Here is a 19,866-nt window from a genome sequence, read left to right as displayed (position 1 = left end):
TTATAATAATAATATAATATATATTATTATATTAGTTATTTTAAATTGTTTAATAGATCATCTTAGTGTTATTATTTTTTATTATAAAATATATGGTTAGAAAACTCTCATCGAGATCTTTAAAATAAAATTAATATTCAATAGTTTTAGAAGTAATTTTAAATTACTAATTTTTTAATTAAACGCATTGAAATTACATTACACGAAATAAAAATTGAAATAAGTATTACATGTCATTAACTAAAAATATCAAAATTATATTACCTAAAATAAGCAGAAATTAACCAAACATAATAAAAGCAATAGATGTTTAATATTCTGGTAAGTCATCTCCGTAGCGACCGGTTTCGGTTCCGTAGCCACCGGTTTCGGTTCCGTAACCACCTTCTCTTTCTTGACTATGTCCACCTTCTTGCGATGAACCTCCGACTTGAAAATGAATATTGCTTCTTCTACAAATTTCTTGTCTATAAATTTTAATGTAATTTTTATTTGATGTATTTCATTTTTAATGTATTTCATGTTTGATGTATTTCATATCTAATATATTTTAATTTTTAATATTTACATTGGGGATAATTTTGAGTAATTATATTTTAGGATACATAATTTATTAGACTCATTTTTATAAATAATAAAAAAATTTAAATTTAAATTAACTCAAAAATAATTTAATATTAGACTCATTTTTATAAATAATAAAAAAATTAAAATTAAAATTAACTCAAAAGTAATTTAATATTAGACTCATTTTAAAGGTCTCGATGAGACCTTTATAATGGTATTATTTTTGTTAAAAACCGATTAGTAAAACTAATTATATACTTAGCTTAACTAACTAAATTATTTAATAAAGGATACATATGAAATTAAAATTATTGAATATAATACTTATTGGGCAATTTTGGTATTTTTAAAAAGTTGATGTGATAAATGGAGCCCACTATTCATGGCTTCAAATTTGGAGCCCCATATAGAGCCCGGTTGGAGCTCCACCGCGCTCCAAATTTAGAGTTTTGGAGCCCGATTGGAAATGCTATGAGCAGCAACAATGGGACAGTTTAATCCGCTCAAGTTTGGTCCTCTTGCCTTGGCCGACTACATCAGCTACAATTTCAAAGATTTTATCAAATAAATATTTACCCACTATAGGCTCAAATTATTATTTTTAGGTATAAGTACTAAAATTTTGAATTATTCATATCAGTTACAAATAATCCTCTTGAATTAATTCACTCTTATATCATTATTACACTCTGAATACCAAATTATTTCATCGGATGTTTAAGTATAAATTTTGTTTTTTCTCTTGATTTTTGGTTGTACGTGTATATTTACTCATATAATATCAATAAATTTTAATTCCATCTGGACCGACCATAGATATTTCTATTAGTCATGTTTGTCTCTCTTGTCACGTCATATATTATGTTGTTATCCCTTCCATGACTACCAACATACTTCACACTATTACTTGGTGCGACTCATCAACCACTGGCTTATAAATTATAATCTTATCCCAACTCATGTAATCAACAAACCTCCACTTTTTAGGGTGACACAACCTTCTACAATGGCTTTGAGCCTTTGACTCGTTCAACGGTTGCTAAGGGTCTCAACGATTTATCAAACTCAATCTTAAATATGCCTTACTATATTATTTTTCCCGAGGTTAATCAATAAGCTTGGCATGCCTTTGCCTTTTGTGATGAAGGATCAACCTAAGTAAACTCCATTGTTCTCTTGGATTGGAAGCTCCCTATGCTGACGGTGGCTTGTATTTTTCCACTCTTATTTTTGTCGGGAGATAACATCATATTCGAACCCCTAATCATATCTATTAATTTTATATCAGATATCAAATTGTGCGACGACCACGAGATTATTATCTCAGTCGAACGTCATCATAAATGTTAATATAAACAAAAGAGAAAGAGTCAAGAGGACTACGTAACACCATCTAAAATCTTAGTGGGTTGGTCAGGACTATTCCATATGTTATCTACGCCACACAAACTTTATAAGTGCACAATCTTTTTTTTTCAAACATCGAAATATTTTCTATGGATGGATGTGGTCGTGAGATATTAGATAGTCACAATTAATGAGAGAATTGAGTAGACTTTTGGAAATTATATTTATAAAATGACGAAAATATTCTCACAGCTAATATTAATCAAAATATTTAGTGTGCAAATATCATAAACTTTTGTCTATCAGGTATTCCCATTTCCCAGAATGCAAAAGGTCAAAGACTTGAAACCAACAAAATGGTGATGACAACGGTGATCTATTATTTTTGTCGGGATATGACATCAGATTCGAACCCCTAATCCTATATATTAATTTTATATCACATATAAAATTGTGTGACAGACCACGAGATAATTATCTCAATCGAACGTCATCATAGATGTTAATATAAACAAAAAAAAGTCACGAGGACTACCTAGCACTATCTAAAAACCTTAGAGTATCTCTGTTTAGAGTAAAGGCTCTAAATATGAAGTCAAAAATGGAGCAAGAGCCGGTGCATTCAAATACATTGGACTCCATATTTATTAAAATAATATATATATATATATATATTTAGATTTGTTATTTTAAATTACTTAATAGGTCCTTTTAGTGTTATTATTTTTTAATAAAAAATATATCGTTAGAAAACTCTCATCGAGATCTTTAAAATAAAACTAATATTTAATAGTTTTATAAGTAATTTTAAATTATTAATTTTTTAATTAAACGCATCGAAATTACATTACACGAAATAAATATCGAAATAAGTATTACATATCATTAACTAAAAATATCAAAATTATATTACATAAAATAAGCAGAAATTAACATTTTATAATAAAAATAAAAAATATTTAATAATCTGATAAGTCATCTCCATAGTCACCAGTTTTCGTTTCTGTAGCCACCTCCTCTTTCTTGATTGTATCCACCTCATTTATATTGATCTTCCGATGAACCTCCAACTTAAAAACGATGTATTTCATATTTCATGTATTTAATATCTAATGTATTTTAATATTTAATATTTATATTTAGAATAATTCTGAGTAATTATATTTTAGGACACATAATTTATTAAACTCATTTTTATAAAAAAAATTATAAATAAAAAAATTATAAAAATAAAACATCTATGCCGTTGGAAGCCTCTTCCAAAACATATTTTCTGTCATGTTTTTTTTATGGGGCTCCAAATTTGAAACCCAGTTGGAGCTCCGCCGAACTATTCCACATGTTATCTACAAATTTTTTCTAATGTTTCTGTTGATACATGTAGAGTAGAGATATTAGATAGTGAGAGAATTTTTGTTGTTATTTTATGTCAAAAGAGTAGACTTTTGGAAATTATATTTATAAAATGACGAAAATATTTTCACAGCTAATATTAATCGAAATCTTTGGTGTGCAAATATCATAAACTTTTGTTTATCAGGTATTCCTATTTCCCAGAATGCAAAAGGTTAAAGACTTGAAACCAACAAAATGGTGATGACAACGGTGATCTATTGCTTCCTCGCCGTCCTCCTCGTTGTTCTTTCCATCCTCCTCCGAAACCCTAACTCTAAAGCGAGAAGAGCCCCACCAACGGTCCCCTTCGCCCTCCCCGTGCTCGGCCACCTCCACCTCTTGAAGCAACCCATCCACCGCACCCTCGCCGCCCTCTCCTCCCGCCACGGCCCCGTCCTCCTCCTCCGAGTCTGCACACGCCGCGTCCTCGTCGTCTCCTCCCCCTCCGCCGCCGAGGAGTGCTTCACCACCAACGACGTCGCCTTCGCCAACCGCCCCAACCTTCTCTCCGACAAATACTTCAGCTACAACCGCACCACCGTCGCATCCGGCCCCTACGGTCCCCACTGGCGGAACCTCCGCCGCATCACCGTCGTCGAGCTCTTCTCCCCCGCCCGCCTCGCCGCCCTCTCCTCCGTCCGCGCAGCCGCAGTCCGAACCTTCCTACGCCGCCTCATCGGCTCCGATCCGCACGACTTCCGAGGCGTGGAGATGAAGACGAGGCTGTCGGAGCTGACCTTCAACGTGGTGGTGGAGATGGCGGTGGGAACGGTGGGGGAGGAAGACGGGAGGAGGTTTAAGGATTTGATCGAAGAGGTGTTCGAGGTGAGCGGGGCAGGGAGTCCGGAGATCTTGTTGCCGTGGTTGAGGTGGATCGGATTGGATGGTTTGAGCAAGAGGATGGCAAGGTTGTCAAAGGAGATGGATGAGTTATCCCAGGAGATGGTCGATGAGCGGCGCAGGAAGAGAGCGGAAGAAGAGGAGACGACGACGAAGAGGAAGACGTTTGTGGATGTGTTGCTGGAGATGCAGGATAAGGAGCCGGATTACTATACCGACAACATCATCAAGGGAATTCTCCAGGTAATTTAATGCTCATAAATTAATCAATTAGATAGATATCTCTACTTATCTCAACATTCTTCCATAATATAAAAATTTATATTCCAAAGATATAGGAAGTTGAAGACATGTAGAAAATTACTAGGTATGCTTTCAACTTCCAAGTTGTTATTTTTGTTTACTTTTCTTCCTTTTTATTTATTTATTTAGGGACTGATTAAACAGATTTCACACGTCTAATTAAATCCGGTGATTTTTTATCTTTAAGAAATTACTTGGAATAAAGGGTAACAAACTTGACAAATTGTTATTATTTCTATAATTTATGTATTTATTTATTTATTTGAATTTTCAGAACGTTACGTTCGCCGGTACCGACACTTCGTCGGGGACTATGGAGTGGGCACTGACTCTACTCCTCAACCACCCGGAATCACTCGAGAAAGCCCGAGAGGAGGTCGACTCGCGAGTCGGACACGAGCGACTCGTCTCCGACTCCGATCTCCCCAACCTCCCTTACCTCCACTGCGTCATCAAAGAAACCCTCCGCCTCTTCCCTCCCGGCCCACTCCTACTCCCGCACGAGTCTTCCGAGGACTGCACTGTCCAAGGCTTCCGTGTCCCGCGTGGCACCATGCTGTTGGTCAACGTCTACGCTATTCAACGAGACCCCGAGTGGTGGGACGATCCGACCGAGTTCAGACCGGAACGATTCGAAAACGAAGAGGTCGAGGGGTTCCGTAATTTCCCATTTGGGTACGGGAGGAGGAGGTGCCCAGGAGAAGTGTTGGCCATGAGGCTCATGGCCTTGGCTTTGGCTTCGCTGGTGCAGTGCTTTGAATGGAAAAGAGCCGGCGATGAGTTGGTGGAATTGGAGGAAGGGGTGGGACTCACCATGCCAAAGGCTAAACCGTTGGAAGCCTTGTGCAAGCCTCGGACAGAGATGCTTCCTCTTCTTCTCTCGCAGGTTTCATAAGATTTTACGCCACAACCCAGGTGGAATACTGCTACGTACGTCTTTTATATATATATATATATGCAGATTATCAGATCTGTTAATCTTTTTTAAATTTCAGTTTAAATATATAATTGGATATCAAATTAATAACGACTGACGAAAGTATCTGCAATAGGTCACTGTTGTCCAGAATTAAGGAGAGTAGTGTTATACGGTGAAGGCTTAACACTAGTATCTTGTTGATATATATACAGCATTTTTTTCCATGCCATTGAGTTTATAATCAAATTTAAATTATTTAATATTAAATGATATCTTCTATAATTAAGGTATAATTATATTTAAGAGAAAAATCTTAATGTAAGGAAAAAAAAAAATGTGTTGAGCGCTTCTTCCGTACCATAAAATTAATTAATTATTAATTAATTAGTTTGATGAAAATCTAATTGTTAATATCTTCAAGAGTATAATAAGAAAATTAGAAAGTTAGATACACGTAATTAAATCTTCTTAACTAATATACTTTTTTTTTTACGTAACGTGGTTTTAAAATCGGTACCGAAAAACCGGTATCGAGTATGAAAATTAGCTATTATAGCTGTTGGATTAAGTTTATAATTTTTAAAGATATATTAAAGTATTTGACACGTATATGTATGTTTGTATGTATGTATGTGGAACATACCAATTACTAAGCATATATTGACACGTGGAGGAGAAACTTATTTTACAAAGTTTGGATTTTAATAGTGATAGGTAAGGGAATTTAAGAAATTGAGAAAGAAGAAGGGGGAAGGATATTAAATGGTATTTTAGAAGTTAATCTTAAAGGAATAATTTTAATTAAAAATTGATTAGTTTAAATTAATGTGGGTGAGATACAAAAAAAATGGAAAGTAAATAGACGACCGGATAAAAATATTAAAATATAAGATTGTTATTTCAAATTTCTCATAAAGCATTAAGCAAAGCTCCAATCCTCTCCGGATGTGAAGCTCCAAAAGTCTAGAGAAGAATAACATCTATCTATACTTTCCTGTGCCTCCGGACCGCAATTTCTCATCTCCTCTCATCTCCTCGTTCCTGGAAACCCAAATCAAACCTCGCAACCACCACCATGGACTCGTCACCGGCAACCACCTGGATCGAGATGCTCGGCGGCGTAATCCACGAGTCGAAGCGCGTCGTCTCTGCCCACTCCCGCCACTTCCTCGCCCTATCCGTCCTCTTCCTCCTCCCCCTCTCCTCCCTCCTCGTCGCCTTCCCGTCCATCCCCTTCTCCTTTATCTCTAACCCTAGCCCTTATCCACCCCATTCCCTCCTCCGCTCCTCCTCCTCTTCTCCCCCCTTCTCTGCCGCATCCTCCTCCATCATCATCGCTGTCTTCGCCGCCACCCTCCTCCTAACCCTCTCCGCCTCCGCCGCCGTCGCCCACAGCGTTCACCGTGGATTCTTCGGCCGCCCAGTCAAGCTTCTCCCAACCCTCCGCTCTCTCCCCGCCTCCCTCGGCCGCCTCCTCCTCACCCTCCTTGCCGCCGTCCTCCCCGTCGCTCTTCTCGTCACCCTCGTCTCCTCCCTCCTCCTCCTTTCCCTCAAATCTGTCTACTTTTTCCATTTCTCCAACACCCATCTCGCCGTCATCCTCATCTACTCCGTCTTCTCCACCATTTCCACCATCGGCCTCATCTACATCCTCTTGAATTGGTCACTTGCGGGTGCGATTGCTATCATGGAGTCGAGTTTTGGCTTCGGCACCCTCAAGAGAAGTGCCCGTTTAATCTGTGGGATGCGGCTGGCCGCGCTCTGCCTCTTCCTCTTTTTTGCCGCCGGAATCGGGAGTATGCTTTGGGGTTTTAGTCTGGGTAGGGCGGCGGGTGAGGCTGGGGGTTGGAGCAAGGTGGTGCCGGTGGTGGCCAGGACGGTGTTCGGCTCTGGGATTATCGCGGTGCTGCTTCTGTATTCTATTGTGACGAATGTAGTCCTGTACTTATACTGCAAGGCGCTGCATGGGGAGCTGGCGGAGGAGATCGCAGGGGAGTTTGCTTCGGAGTATGTCTGCCTCCCTTTTGACAACCAGAAGGCGCCGCATATTGTTTCGGTGATTCTGCAGTGATAGCTGAAGGTTCAATGTGCGCGAACGAGGTTTGATGAACTCTCGATACTTTATTGTTGTTTCACTGTTGGAATGTAGTGTCATGATGCTTACATCGTGAAACTAGTAACTTTTTTTATGCTACACTTGTGCAAACTTCTCTTTGGAAACTCACTTGATGGTTGGTACATATTGTGAATAATGGGAAACTGGTTTTTAATTTTCCTTCTTGTAGACTTATTGCTAGTTCTTGAATTTGGAATGATTGATTTTGAAATACATGGTCATAGAATTTCGAGATATATGTTATTGCTTTGCTACCCAGTATTACTTGGTGTGCATTTATGATTTGGTTTGAATCTTTTAGTGTTGTTACTATCGGCAAGCAGAGTCTTTAAGTCCAATTGCTGGAGAAAATCATAATGTAGATATGGATAGGAGATGTGGTGGTTAGTAGAATAATATTTCGGTGGGTAATCATCAGTAGGGCATAGCTCTTATTCATTTGACATTAAGAGAAAGAAACAAAATAAATTTTCGATCAATCATTTGTTTCTATAAAGCTCTGTCATTGTACAACTACCTTTTAAACTATCCTGTTAGGACCAAGATCAAGCATGTCACAAAGAACCTATGAGATTTATGAAAAAATATTATACTGACTGCATATTTATTGTTTTCTTCCTTGCTTAATCAGCACAGCTATCTGATCAGAATATTAATTTTCTAGGATTCTTTTTTTTTTCTTTTAAAACACATCCATTCTACACATTTTCGTTTTTACACTCCACTTATCTAGTATCTTACCTAACTCACTGCAAAATCAGTTTTCTTGTTGGACTTTCCCTCTAATTCATAAAATTAGTGAGATATGAAGGTCTGTTCCAAAAGGGATGATTATGGTCTATAGAGTTTAAGAAGTAGTGCTGGCTTATACGTTTGGTGTCATCCATTAGTTTAATTGCAGCTATTTGATGGATGGAAGGATGTTCTAGAGGTAATACATATCAAATTCTACTGTGGCTGGAGTTCTAAAGTAACTCTTCCACAATATTGAGATTGTTTACCTCTCTTTTTTGCTATCTGCCTCCTCCACTTTGTTATTCACGAAAAGGAGAACCAGTTGCACTCTTCAATAATCAAGAATCAATATGATGCATTCTGTCCCTCTTAGATAGATAATCAGTGAACTCATAGTCTCTGCTTGTCAACACTGTTTGTGTTAATCTGTGACAACTTCATGTAGACTAGACTAGACCAATGAGTCCATGCATACTTGCATGAATGTGATCATGGTAATATTTGCTTTCATATATTGTTGGGCTAGGAAAAATTCACGAACGGGTACTGCATGGTATATTGTAATACTTATGAGCATGATTTGAAGTTTCAACTGAGATAGAAACAGTAACAGCCAAAGTTTATAAAAACTAAGGTCGAAACTCATTGGTTAATGCCAAAATTATCAAGATTTCTAGTTTTGACTTTTATTTTGGACCACAATAGGCTAAAACTATGAGTAGGCAGACCCATCAGATGAAAGATCAGACATAATTTCTAACATTAACAAATATGAAGATGACTTAACTCTTTAACACATCGAAGGATTTCAATTTCCTTTTGTTACGTGGTTACGATCATCAGAAAGATCAATCGTAGATCACTTATGTTTATCAGGGCATTCTACATCCTTCAATGGGTAAGATAGATTCTTCCATGCCTCAGCTACTTTGTGTGGCACTGGTATAATATTGGACTAATTCTTACATGCTTCAGCTAACATGGCACATTTATCTGTTGTACTTTGTGCTGTAAATTGCCTACTAAGAATTGCATTAGCTGATTCTTGTCCAATCAAGTAGATAACTTCCATTTATTTATACAAGTTTAAAGGATTTCCTTAACGATCATCAACTCCAGGTCGTTACATATCTTTGAATCTGAAACACCCAAACCTCCAAATACACGTGTACACTGCGTGGGTAAATTTTCCACGCGGTGCATCACGTGACCTATCAGTAATAGGTTTCCACAAGGCACAAAGAAATATAGGTTCATATCATAAATAATCTCAAACAAATATGAGTTTGAATACAAGTTCCACATGCCACAACAAGCCTTCAAGATACACATCCAAAATGCAACTTTAATGTCCAAAATACAACGCCAATCATAACACCCTCGTAAGGGCTTAATACAACTAATAGAAATAGTCATAACTGAAATAAAGATAGCTACTCCTCGCTACCCGCTTACAGGTAGAATCCATACAATCTATAGTTGCTAGCAATAAAATACGTTTATTTAAATGACTTACCATGAGTTATTAAATCAATGCAATCAATAAAAACTATACGTCACTATCCTGGAACATGCTAACTCGTAATCATATCAGGATATTATGCTTAGAAGTAAAAGAGTAGTTTTCCACGTATCCACGTAAGTCAAAGAGGTTTAGTCATTATATGCTCACCAAGGTATTAATCATGTTTTATCTTAGCTCACCGAGCCATTCACCACATAATGCAGATATTTTTCAGAAAATCATCCATCACATAACAATCCATCATCTTATACATCAAGGAGGGATATATACACGACGACACTGCATACGATCGTTTGCATGTGGCCATCAGATTAAGGACTCCGGTCGTGGGCCCATATCTCACTATTTCTAAATCACCACCGCTCTAAGCGAGAGAGTCAGGAGCCCTCAGCTCAATGGTCGCCCATAATATACATTTATTTTACCTTAACATACATATATATATATATGTGTGTGTGTGTTTATACGTTAATCCTGCGTCGTCGGGTACTGTTAGATATATTCGTCGGTTACTGTTAGAGATATATCTCCGCTTCACAATTATATTTTTACTATCATCATAATCTAGTTCTGACTATGCAGTATAATTACCTGAATGCCACACAGGCTCCCGACCACAGGTGTAGGCCGCTAATAATATAGTCATATATGATACACTTTACCCTTAACACTGGATTGAGTGAGTAAGTGCACTGCCTAGTCAGAACCCGACTACTAATGATAGATGGAAGTTGTGCAGTCTAAACCGCAGCCCATCTAATTCTTCATGGGCTGCAGTCTAAGTCGCAACCCAACAAGGGCATGGGTGGGGGTTGTTTAACTCCCACCCTCCCTCACCATTCCCTTCCAAGGGAAGGAGACAGAGGGGCGAGAGAATGAGAGAAAGGGCCCGACGTTGTCGGTGGCCCACGTCGTCGACAGCCTGCCCTCGAGGTCGGCGGCCCGTAACCCTCACCCGGGGTGGGTGGCTAGCCGAAGGGAAGGGGCGGGAAAAGAGAGGAGGAAAACGAGGAGAGAGAGACACGGCCACCATCGAGGTCGACAGCGTCGGCGGCGCAGCCATGTGGTCGGGTAAGGCACGGAGGCTGATAGGGGTAAGGGGGTCATGAGGAGGAGAGAGAGATAGCCCCCCCCCCCCCCCATTTTAATTTAGGGTGTTACAGAATCACACTCGTATTTCCTGCTTTTTGATTATATAACGTTTCTACTTATCCTGTTCCTTGGCCTTCGTCGTATCAGTTTGATCTAGCTAGCTATTCCCAGATGCAACAAATCCTGTTCAGTACGATAGTTTGGTACTGGATTTTATTATTGAGTCGACTGTAACTTTTTGGCAATGGTTATCAAAAACAGCGCCATCTGCTTGTTGATATAAGGATTGGATTGCTAATATCGACTACTGCATGTGAACCCAAGTTAACGTTATCTTTAATTTCTATTCTCCAAATTTCTTTTTAGGTGTGGCACTTGGTGAAGTAATACTATAACCTAACCCACCTCACGGCCGGACAGCCATCCGCTAGAACCTTCTCGTACTTCCACCCTCGTTCCTCTGCCTTTCCAAACTCATGGTGGTAATCTCACTCTCTCTCTCTCTCTCTCTCTCTCTCTCTCTCTCTCTCTCTCTCTCTCTCTCTCTCTTGCAGCAACCCCAGATCATACTATTGCAGAGCAACATAACGCTTGCACTGCTCTGGGCTCTCGCGGGATGGACAAGATCGTCCACGAGGACAAGAGGAACGCCACGACGAACAAAAAAACTTATTGCATGGCATCATTTAATATCTATATAATTCTTAGCTTTTCTGTGTTTTTTCTGTTATTCAGTATATAAATAAATTAAATTAGTTTAAATTTTGCATTTGTTTCATTATTACATCGAAGCTCACTTGAATTTCAGTTTGTTTGAACTTAGAACTTATGTACTTTTTGTTCCTTTTCCTTTTGACTTATACACGATACTTAAATAACTTAATAACTTATCCATTTTATGTATCATGAGGACAAGTTTTTTTTTGTTGTGGTGGTGGTGTCCGGGGGGCGGGGGAAATAATTTCTAGTTGAGATGTGCAATAGTTTCAGGAATAGTCCTGTGATCGTCTATTAACTATTATCAACCATTTGGTTAGTATATGCAGCAGGTAATTACTTCTCATGCAATTACTAAACCAGTACCGTATAATTTTTTTCCTACTGCTTTAATGCTCCACTAATGAATCTCTAGGAGATTTAATGTACCAATCTACATTAACATTACAAACGAACGCTCTCATATAAAACATTAAAAACAGATGAGGTGGAACGAGTTGATGAATAGTAGTCCCCATAGAGAACGCAGTCAAGCTTTCTTACTGGGATCATATGACGTCGACCAATTCATTATATGCCTCTACAGTGCAAACCCACTCTTCGTTACAGTGCCTTGGCTAGTTCAGTACGATCTAACTGCAGGCAAGTAATTTGCATCAGTAGCTTTAAAGTGAAACTGTAAAAACTGGCAGATCGGAACACTACCTCAATATATTCCTCATGAATGAATAGTCTGTCTGCATTTCATGTAAGAATGGCTTGCATATAGCAATACTGGTATCATCACCTAGATACTTCAAGAACAGCAGATGTGGTGTTTTACGAGTTGCACAAAGTTAAAAGAAAAAAAAAAACAGAAATAAACAAAAGAAAATTTCTCAAAAAAACAAAAAAAAAGAGGAAAGGAAGAGTTAAAATCTCATACCTTCGACATGTCAGCTGAACCGCCTGGAGGAGCATTAAAACAACACGCTAAAGGTGGGAAGACTCCCCAAGCTAGATTAAGAAGGATGTAGCAGAGGGGAGTTATGCTCATTTGTGTTAAGAGAATGGTGAATTGGCATCAGCGCCGGGTCACGATACGCACTCATTAGATTATTGAAGAACTCACTAATTGCTGGATCATTCTGATCTGCTCTGTCTTTCTTTATCAGAGTCTGCAAAAACAGATTCCAAATATAGACAGATTAATATGACAACTAGCATCAAGAAGTAATAAGACCACTAGAAAATAGATAGAATAAGAAATGGACGTCCTAATTTAAGTGTGGAGCCATCTAACACTCCAACTAAAGAAGGCCTCTTCTATAGTAATAACCAGTGAAGTAGTAACAAGTATGAGACATGAGGCTTGTTCCATAGTAACAACCAATGAACCCTAAGAATTTTATATGTAGACATAACATGAAAATCTCAACAATATTTAACTTGGACATGCACAACTGCAATCATTGGAGTCTATTGCCCTAATTAACCATGTCACTGTAACTTCTACTGGCTACTCACCATTGTAGGTAAATGCATGACCTTATTCCAATGTAAAATACTTCATACCAATGTGATCAAACAAATTATAAGCCTAGATGGTATTAAAGAATATAAGATCAATAAGATCGACAGATTGCCTTTGGTAAACCTCATAAAGCTATTATTCAGAAGTTTATAATTCATCTCTTCAACGCAGATTAATTACTATAATTAATATTAGTACCTCAGCAGAATATGCTTGGAAAATAGGCAGAAAACGTTTCCTGCAGTACTCATTAAACAGCAGTGTGAACACTGGAAGTGGCAAAATCAAGCTTGATGCAAGTGGAAGCTTCTTAAGCCCAAATATTCCAATTGCAACTATGTGCATAAGTATCAGAGAAAATATTGTCGAATTGTGCACAAGGGGCCAAAACCTTCCACCAGTGTCATACTTCGGTGAGTACACATTAAAAAGCTGCATAAAATGTTCAAACCCCATAAATAAACAACATGAATTAAAAGAATGACAATCATATAATCAGGGAGCAATCACGTTATAGAATAATTAACTCGAGTTAAAAAGAAACAAATCAAAATACAATGAAGGCAGTGAAAAGCTTCAAAATCAGCAAAAGTTTTAATGTGTAACAGGGCAAAATTAAATATTTTTGTTTGGAGAAAAATTGAGGGAAACCCCAGTAAGGACTTAGGACTATGCATGCTTCAAATCCATGTAGCATAGATGACAGACAAAGCTTACATGCATGCAGACAAGTATGCCCATAGGTACATTTATCTCCTGTATGAATAAATTCTTTTCTAGAATGTCATTAGACCATTTGATATATAGTAAAATTCAGGATTAGAACACGTCAAAAAAAATAAATGTCCCATCACTCATTTGGAATCCTCAATAAAACTTCCTACTGTATATTTGATTTCTTAAAGAGGTGAAATTATAAAACAAGAGAAAAGAAAGTAATGCAGAGATACAACAGTAGTCTCACCTGATTACGGTAGATAATATATCCAATGCAGAAGAAAACCAATATAAATGGTAGAATAAGTGGAGCTAAAAGAAAGTATGTGAATCCAAGCAATCCAAATAAGAGAATTCGAGGAATTTCACTATGATAAGGAATTGATGGGATCTTGAAGTCATCACCCTTACAACTTGAACAATGTCTGCCTAACAAATGACCAATGAAAGACAAGGTCTGAGTGAGTTCTGATGATACACTAGTCCATGACGTCACCACATAGGCAATGAAAAAAGAGGCCTGAAAGGTAGATATTAATTTATCAATATGCATGTAATACTTTTAAGAAAAAAAGAGAGGAAATGAATGAATATGTGTTGCCTATTTGTGTCCAGTCACGTAGCAACATAGCCAGCTCACAAGCACATGCTTCAAGTGAAACATATGCCCATCCGAAAATAAAAGATTAAGTTCAACATACTGCATATATCTGTAATTCTATGATAAATAAAAGGCATAAGGCATGTTACGAGTACTTCATAATTGCTTATTAGATGTGCACCAAACCAATACATACAAAAAGTGATAATATGCTGCAGTAAGTACCATCTTACTAACTCATATATATATATATATACTATACAGCTGCGAAATGTTCCATTATATGAAATTTTTTCGATCATGTCAAGGAACTAGGATATATGGAAATGTTCTTTGTTTTAAGTATATTGATAGCTAGGATAAAGGAAAATTGGTAAAGGAACCTACAGCAATTGTTTGCCTATGACAATCAAGACAGATTATATGAATATACATATGTATATCAAGTGTTGTTGGCATGGTAGTCAAACCAAACATACTAGCAAAATGATATGAGAGCAAAGAAATGGACAAGAGTGAAGAAAAAGAACTTTTGCACCTTTACATGCTAATTGTAGTATATCATTCGCAAAGAATGAGTGCTAGTCAGTTTGGTATAAGTGTACTATCTGTAGCACGTATGAAGATGCGGAATTTGTGTCCCTCAAAAAGTTACTTCATAAAATGTAAGTCAGCTTTCATGACCATCTGAACAAAAAAGGACATATAAATAGCAAATGGACATGGAACACTTATCTTCCATATTTTGCAAATACTTTGACCGTTCTTCTTTACTACTTATTCTGTATTTCATACTTCATGGATGTAAACCTGTTAATATCAAATGCACATGTGCCCCCATTTGCATCTTTGTAATGCATATTGCAGTATAATCCGGTGAGGATGAAAGTGTTTTTGTTCCTCAAAACTAGTCAGATATATTTCATGGAAAAAACTCCTCCAGGTAAATAGAAACTAGCTGTAACATACACAACTAGAAGATCACCAGAATATCATGTTTCAGCAGTCTGAAATAAATAGCTTCTAAAAAGTACAATAAACCTAATGTAACAACTCCTAGAGAGACAGGGAGACTTACTTGAGCTGGTACGACAACAGCAAGTCTTTCAGGAATATTCTTTGGATCAAGAATTATCTGAAGCTGACTAGTAACTGATCCTGTAAGCACATTCGCAAAGAAGAGACTCCATATAGTAAACCAAAGCATCTTACTGCAAGCACTTTTCTCAATCTCACTTCTAGAGATATATCCTTGCATGGTTGAAAAGGCGATCATGATGGGAGGAACAAAAGATGAAAGAACGTGAAGAATGAGACTTGGAAGATACCCAGTAATTATTTGACTCACAACAGCTCTGCAAATATATATTACTTGCATCAGAACATTTTTCAGTAGTCCAATTTATAGTTGATGCATTGCTGATCTAGTATAAACCATAAAAGAAAGATGGCCAGGCAGATATATACGTAATATAAGAGTGACACAAAAAATATATCTTCAGTTATTGAACCTACCTGCAGCATTTATAGAAGAAGCAGTACAACTTCACTAAGAAGAATCACTCCATAAAAAAGAAAACGATACAAGCATTTTGAGACATTGCCAACTTGAAAGACTTACATCTTCAGTATCTTTCTCAGGAAGGGCAACCAAATCTCTAGCTGTTCCAAGTAGGTTAGCCCTTGGACAAATGCAGCTACTATAAGAAAAACAACTATGAGAAGAAATGACGCAACAATAATCACCAGCTTGGCAATCCATCTTTGCATGAATGACGTAGAAAAGAAAGGCCAATAAACATCCTGAGGTTCAGGGGCTTGCTCTGTTACCCACTCTGTTGGATTGATTGATTGTTGAATGTTAAGAGCAGTTGCAGCACCATAACGAGATCTGAAGCTAACAAAGGCAGCAGGAACTTCCTACGGTATGAACAAGAACTTCAATAATATGAACTTCCAGGAATGCAAAACTAAATTCTCAGAGAAGACCCCAAGAAAGTGCAAGTGTGCTGACTTGGATAAAAGAAAAGAATATTATTATAGGTAATGAAAAATAAATGAAGCAAAGAAAAAAGTAGAAACGATACTACACGAGGAAAAAGAGTTGGTAGATATAATTATTATAATCTACATCCCCAAAACTGTGCAGACAATAAAGTAAATAACGCAGGCTGATGCTGTCATGAAAAATATCAATAGTATGTAAAAGCATGCAGCATAAAAAAAGACATAACTGATAGCAGACCCTATGACTTAAAACCAAAATTAAGAGGTTCTGCAAACAGCTTTTCAAGGATCATCCATATCAACTACTAATTTAAAAGGACAACTGACAAACAATATCTAGAAGCTGACTGAAATAAGGCAAAATGAGTGCACCTCTCCAGTCATAGAAACATCTGATTGTCCTATTCTCACATTCTCTTCCAAATCTTCCAATTGCTTTGTGTAGTGACCAACAAGATCATTTTTCTTCCCAAACAAACCAAGAAAGCAACTCCTTTGACGGTTTCGCGAAGAATGTGGCGTGGATTTTAGGTGTGTGAGTCTTTTATAAAGATTCTCAGTATCTTCCTGGACAGGAATTAATGAAACAATCATTATCAAGAATTGAAGGTAAGACAGTACATTGCAAAAAATTGCAAATTCACAATTAACTAAGACATGGAAATGATCAAAGTTTTAATGCCAAAACATGACAGTCTTCAGAATAATCTGCAACTCAGAAGTCGGAACAATAAAAGAAAATAGGATTCTTGGCAACACAAAGCATGAGATAACTAATGCTTCTTTGCAAATTAAATTGCAGAGACTCGTATAAAAGGTAAGCAGTCTCTGGAATTTGATGTAAACTCTTACAACAAGACGCCGAAGCTTGCTTGTTTGATGAACCACGGTATGGGACAAGTATGTTGAGGGATGATACTCCGTGAAGAAACTCTCGATAGTATCACTGACAGAAATCCCCTCACCTATTGGTACACCTCGGACAAGGATTGTGAAGTGATGTGGTAATAGTTTTGATGCCATATAGTGGGCAAGCCTCTTACCTGAGATGTATTTATACTCCTGCAGATTAAAGAAAAAGTTATGCTAGTATATTAGCAACTTTATAACCATATTAAAATGAGGAACTCTGCTCATCAGTAGAGTACTAAAGGTATGTAAATCAACCACCAGTAACATTTTTGTGGACTACCTCTAAAGGATACTTATGGCACACAAAAGTCACATCCTAATAACATGAGCTAATTTCCTTGCACTATAATTTTCATTAGAGGAAAAGAAATCAGGAAGGCTATAGTAGGTAAAGCAAAAAAAACAGACTAACTCCTAACGAAAGTTCTATGGGAGTAAAATGAAAAATAAAAAAAATAAAAATAAAAATCTGACTTACAAGATATAATAGGTAGCATACTATTCCCGTAATAAGATATGCAGCAGAAAAGTGAAACCATAACCTGCAATTACAATACAAGCTTAGTAAAGAGCAAGTGTTCTGCTTTGGTTTTACACCAAAGAAACCTGTGTGAGATGAAATTAGTTAACAGAAAATAACAAATTATATGCAATTATACGAGCAACAGAGATTCACAACAAACACATAAGAAATTACATAAAGAGGTTCCATCTTGTTATGGGTGATTTAATAATCATGTAAGGGCATACTTGTCCATTTTAGTTTGAGGGCTCTTTGATCATTCTCCAAAGCTTGTATTAAAAAGGGTTTTCTAAACCATTCCTTTTGTCTTGTCTAAAAAGAGAGGGTTTTCTCTTCTAAGGCTTCAATCTATTAGCAAGAGAGAAAGAACGAGGCCAAAAGAACTTGGGTTTGGGTTTCTTGAGTTTATCGATATGCTTAAGGTCTTGAGCTATTAAGGAGGAGATGATGCCATTCTGTGAGGAATCCCTTTGCTCGAAGGAGGTAATCCCAAATACCTTCTTTGCAAACTTTCTTAAATTGATAGTGGATATGTTTGTTGTCATCTTTAAGGAGGTAACCTCAAATATCCTCTTTGTAAATTTTCTTCAATTGATAATTAATATGCTTGTTGTAATATTTAAGGAGGTACCTCAAATATTGTAAATTTTCTTTAATTGATAGTAGATATGATTGTTGGTAAACCGTGGATGTAGCCCAGATTTGGGTGAATTATGTAAATTTTAATATGATGGTGTCATACTTCTCTATTATTATTTTCTTTTAATTATTATGCATTTAGTGTGAATCTTGGCTATTTATTTTGAATTGGTTTGTTAATAATCTAAGTGGGTTGAAGTACAAGAGGTCTCTCCTTCCTTTTTTTTTTCCCTTCACACATCTCACGTCATAATCACTAGGCTATCGACATGCTATTATGTTATTGACAGTTTCTCATCCATCTTATTCCTCAGCTTATACAAGGGTTAGATCGATTTCACCAATGCAATTATCAGCATATTCTCCCGCAATTCTAAGAGCAACAACTTAACAAGCAAATAAGACTCACCACTTCGATCCATCCTGAACATTCGAAATGCTGAACATATCCAACGACTTATTCGGCAGATCCGAGAAGTCAATTTCTCGCAACTGATCCCCAAAATAATTTACCGGAAGAAGAACAAAGATCCCTACAGCCCCCGCGACCGAGAAAACCCTCAAACTGCATTAAGAACCAAATTAAGAAACCAAAAACCTAAACCGACACAAGAGCGAACCGAGATCGAGATAAACAAGAAAACCTAAAGATAAATATCCGCACGAAAACAACGGCGTCGAGGCCAAATGTATCGAGAAACCAAAACCCTAGATCGACACAAGCGTGAATGAAAAACAAGAGAAGAATGATAACCTAAAGATAAAGATCCGCATGAAGACGACAGCGTCGAGGCCGGAGGAGGCTAGGAGGTCGTCCTCGGATGGTTGCCACGCTCGCCGGACCCATCCCGGCGAAGGGAGGAGTCTGTCGATGTGGAACTCACTCGGCTGAGATCCGCCAACGGCGACGAGGCGAGGGGCATATAACCCGGAGCTCCACGGCTGCTTCCGGAGGATGGAGTAAAGGGCAAATAAGAGGACGGTGAGGCCGAGGTTGATCCCCACGGCGGTGAGGAGAGCTGAGACGATCATGGATTTCCTTCTTGATTCGAAATTAAGAAAGCTCGAGTTGTTAGATGTTAAAAAGGGAGTGTGAGTGTGCGACCGAGACAATTAGGTGGAACGAGGAGGAGGAAGAGGAGAAGCCTTTGCCGCGCAAAACCGAGCCCTTTTAGTACGCAAAGCAAAGCTATGTGTACTCGATCATTAGATGCTTCCGTGTCGCACGAGAGAGCGGAATCCGATGCGCGGATGCGGTCCAATGGAGCCACGACTTCTACTATTTTCTTTTTCACGAAACAAATCGGATAATAGGAAATGGATCCCATCACATGTAAGAGGCTGTAAATTTTCACGTCGTTGTATACGTATAAATTAATATTGAGATGTGTGAAACGC

General features: G+C 37.7%; 3 protein-coding genes across 3 annotated transcripts; 2 read left to right on the top strand and 1 right to left on the bottom strand.

The window, feature by feature from the left end:
- The first annotated feature begins 3,462 nt into the window (after positions 1 to 3,462).
- Positions 3,463 to 5,486, top strand: LOC140759017 (cytochrome P450 81Q32-like). Its single transcript, XM_073095466.1, has 2 exons — positions 3,463 to 4,392; positions 4,727 to 5,486. The coding sequence occupies exons 1-2, from the start codon at positions 3,505 to 3,507 to the stop codon at positions 5,345 to 5,347; spliced, it is 1,509 nt and encodes a 502-aa protein (XP_072951567.1). The 5' UTR covers positions 3,463 to 3,504; the 3' UTR covers positions 5,348 to 5,486.
- Positions 5,487 to 6,299: 813 nt separating this feature from the next.
- On the top strand, positions 6,300 to 11,698 carry LOC140759018 (uncharacterized). Its single transcript, XM_073095467.1, has 2 exons — positions 6,300 to 7,471; positions 11,206 to 11,698. Exon 1 carries the CDS (start codon positions 6,447 to 6,449, stop codon positions 7,440 to 7,442), a length of 996 nt encoding a protein of 331 aa, XP_072951568.1. The 5' UTR covers positions 6,300 to 6,446; the 3' UTR covers positions 7,443 to 7,471; positions 11,206 to 11,698.
- Positions 11,699 to 11,926: 228 nt separating this feature from the next.
- LOC140759252 (CSC1-like protein HYP1) lies at positions 11,927 to 19,694 on the bottom strand. The gene is made up of 12 exons (XM_073095761.1): positions 19,223 to 19,694; positions 18,878 to 19,033; positions 17,785 to 17,848; positions 17,247 to 17,456; positions 16,767 to 16,961; positions 16,009 to 16,307; positions 15,466 to 15,742; positions 14,034 to 14,306; positions 13,268 to 13,501; positions 12,482 to 12,713; positions 12,262 to 12,350; positions 11,927 to 12,192 (listed from the first exon to the last, which is right to left on the bottom strand). The coding sequence occupies exons 1-10, from the start codon at positions 19,498 to 19,500 to the stop codon at positions 12,558 to 12,560; spliced, it is 2,142 nt and encodes a 713-aa protein (XP_072951862.1). The 5' UTR covers positions 19,501 to 19,694; the 3' UTR covers positions 11,927 to 12,192; positions 12,262 to 12,350; positions 12,482 to 12,557.
- Between the last annotated feature and the right edge of the window lie 172 nt (positions 19,695 to 19,866).

Source organism: Typha angustifolia, chromosome 4 (assembly GCF_048772165.1).
Source record: "Typha angustifolia cultivar Huaian chromosome 4, ASM4877216v1, whole genome shotgun sequence".
NCBI lineage: Eukaryota > Viridiplantae > Streptophyta > Magnoliopsida > Poales > Typhaceae > Typha > Typha angustifolia.
The sequence above is the reverse complement of the archived record's forward strand: the minus strand, read 5'-3'. Positions and strand labels throughout refer to the sequence as shown.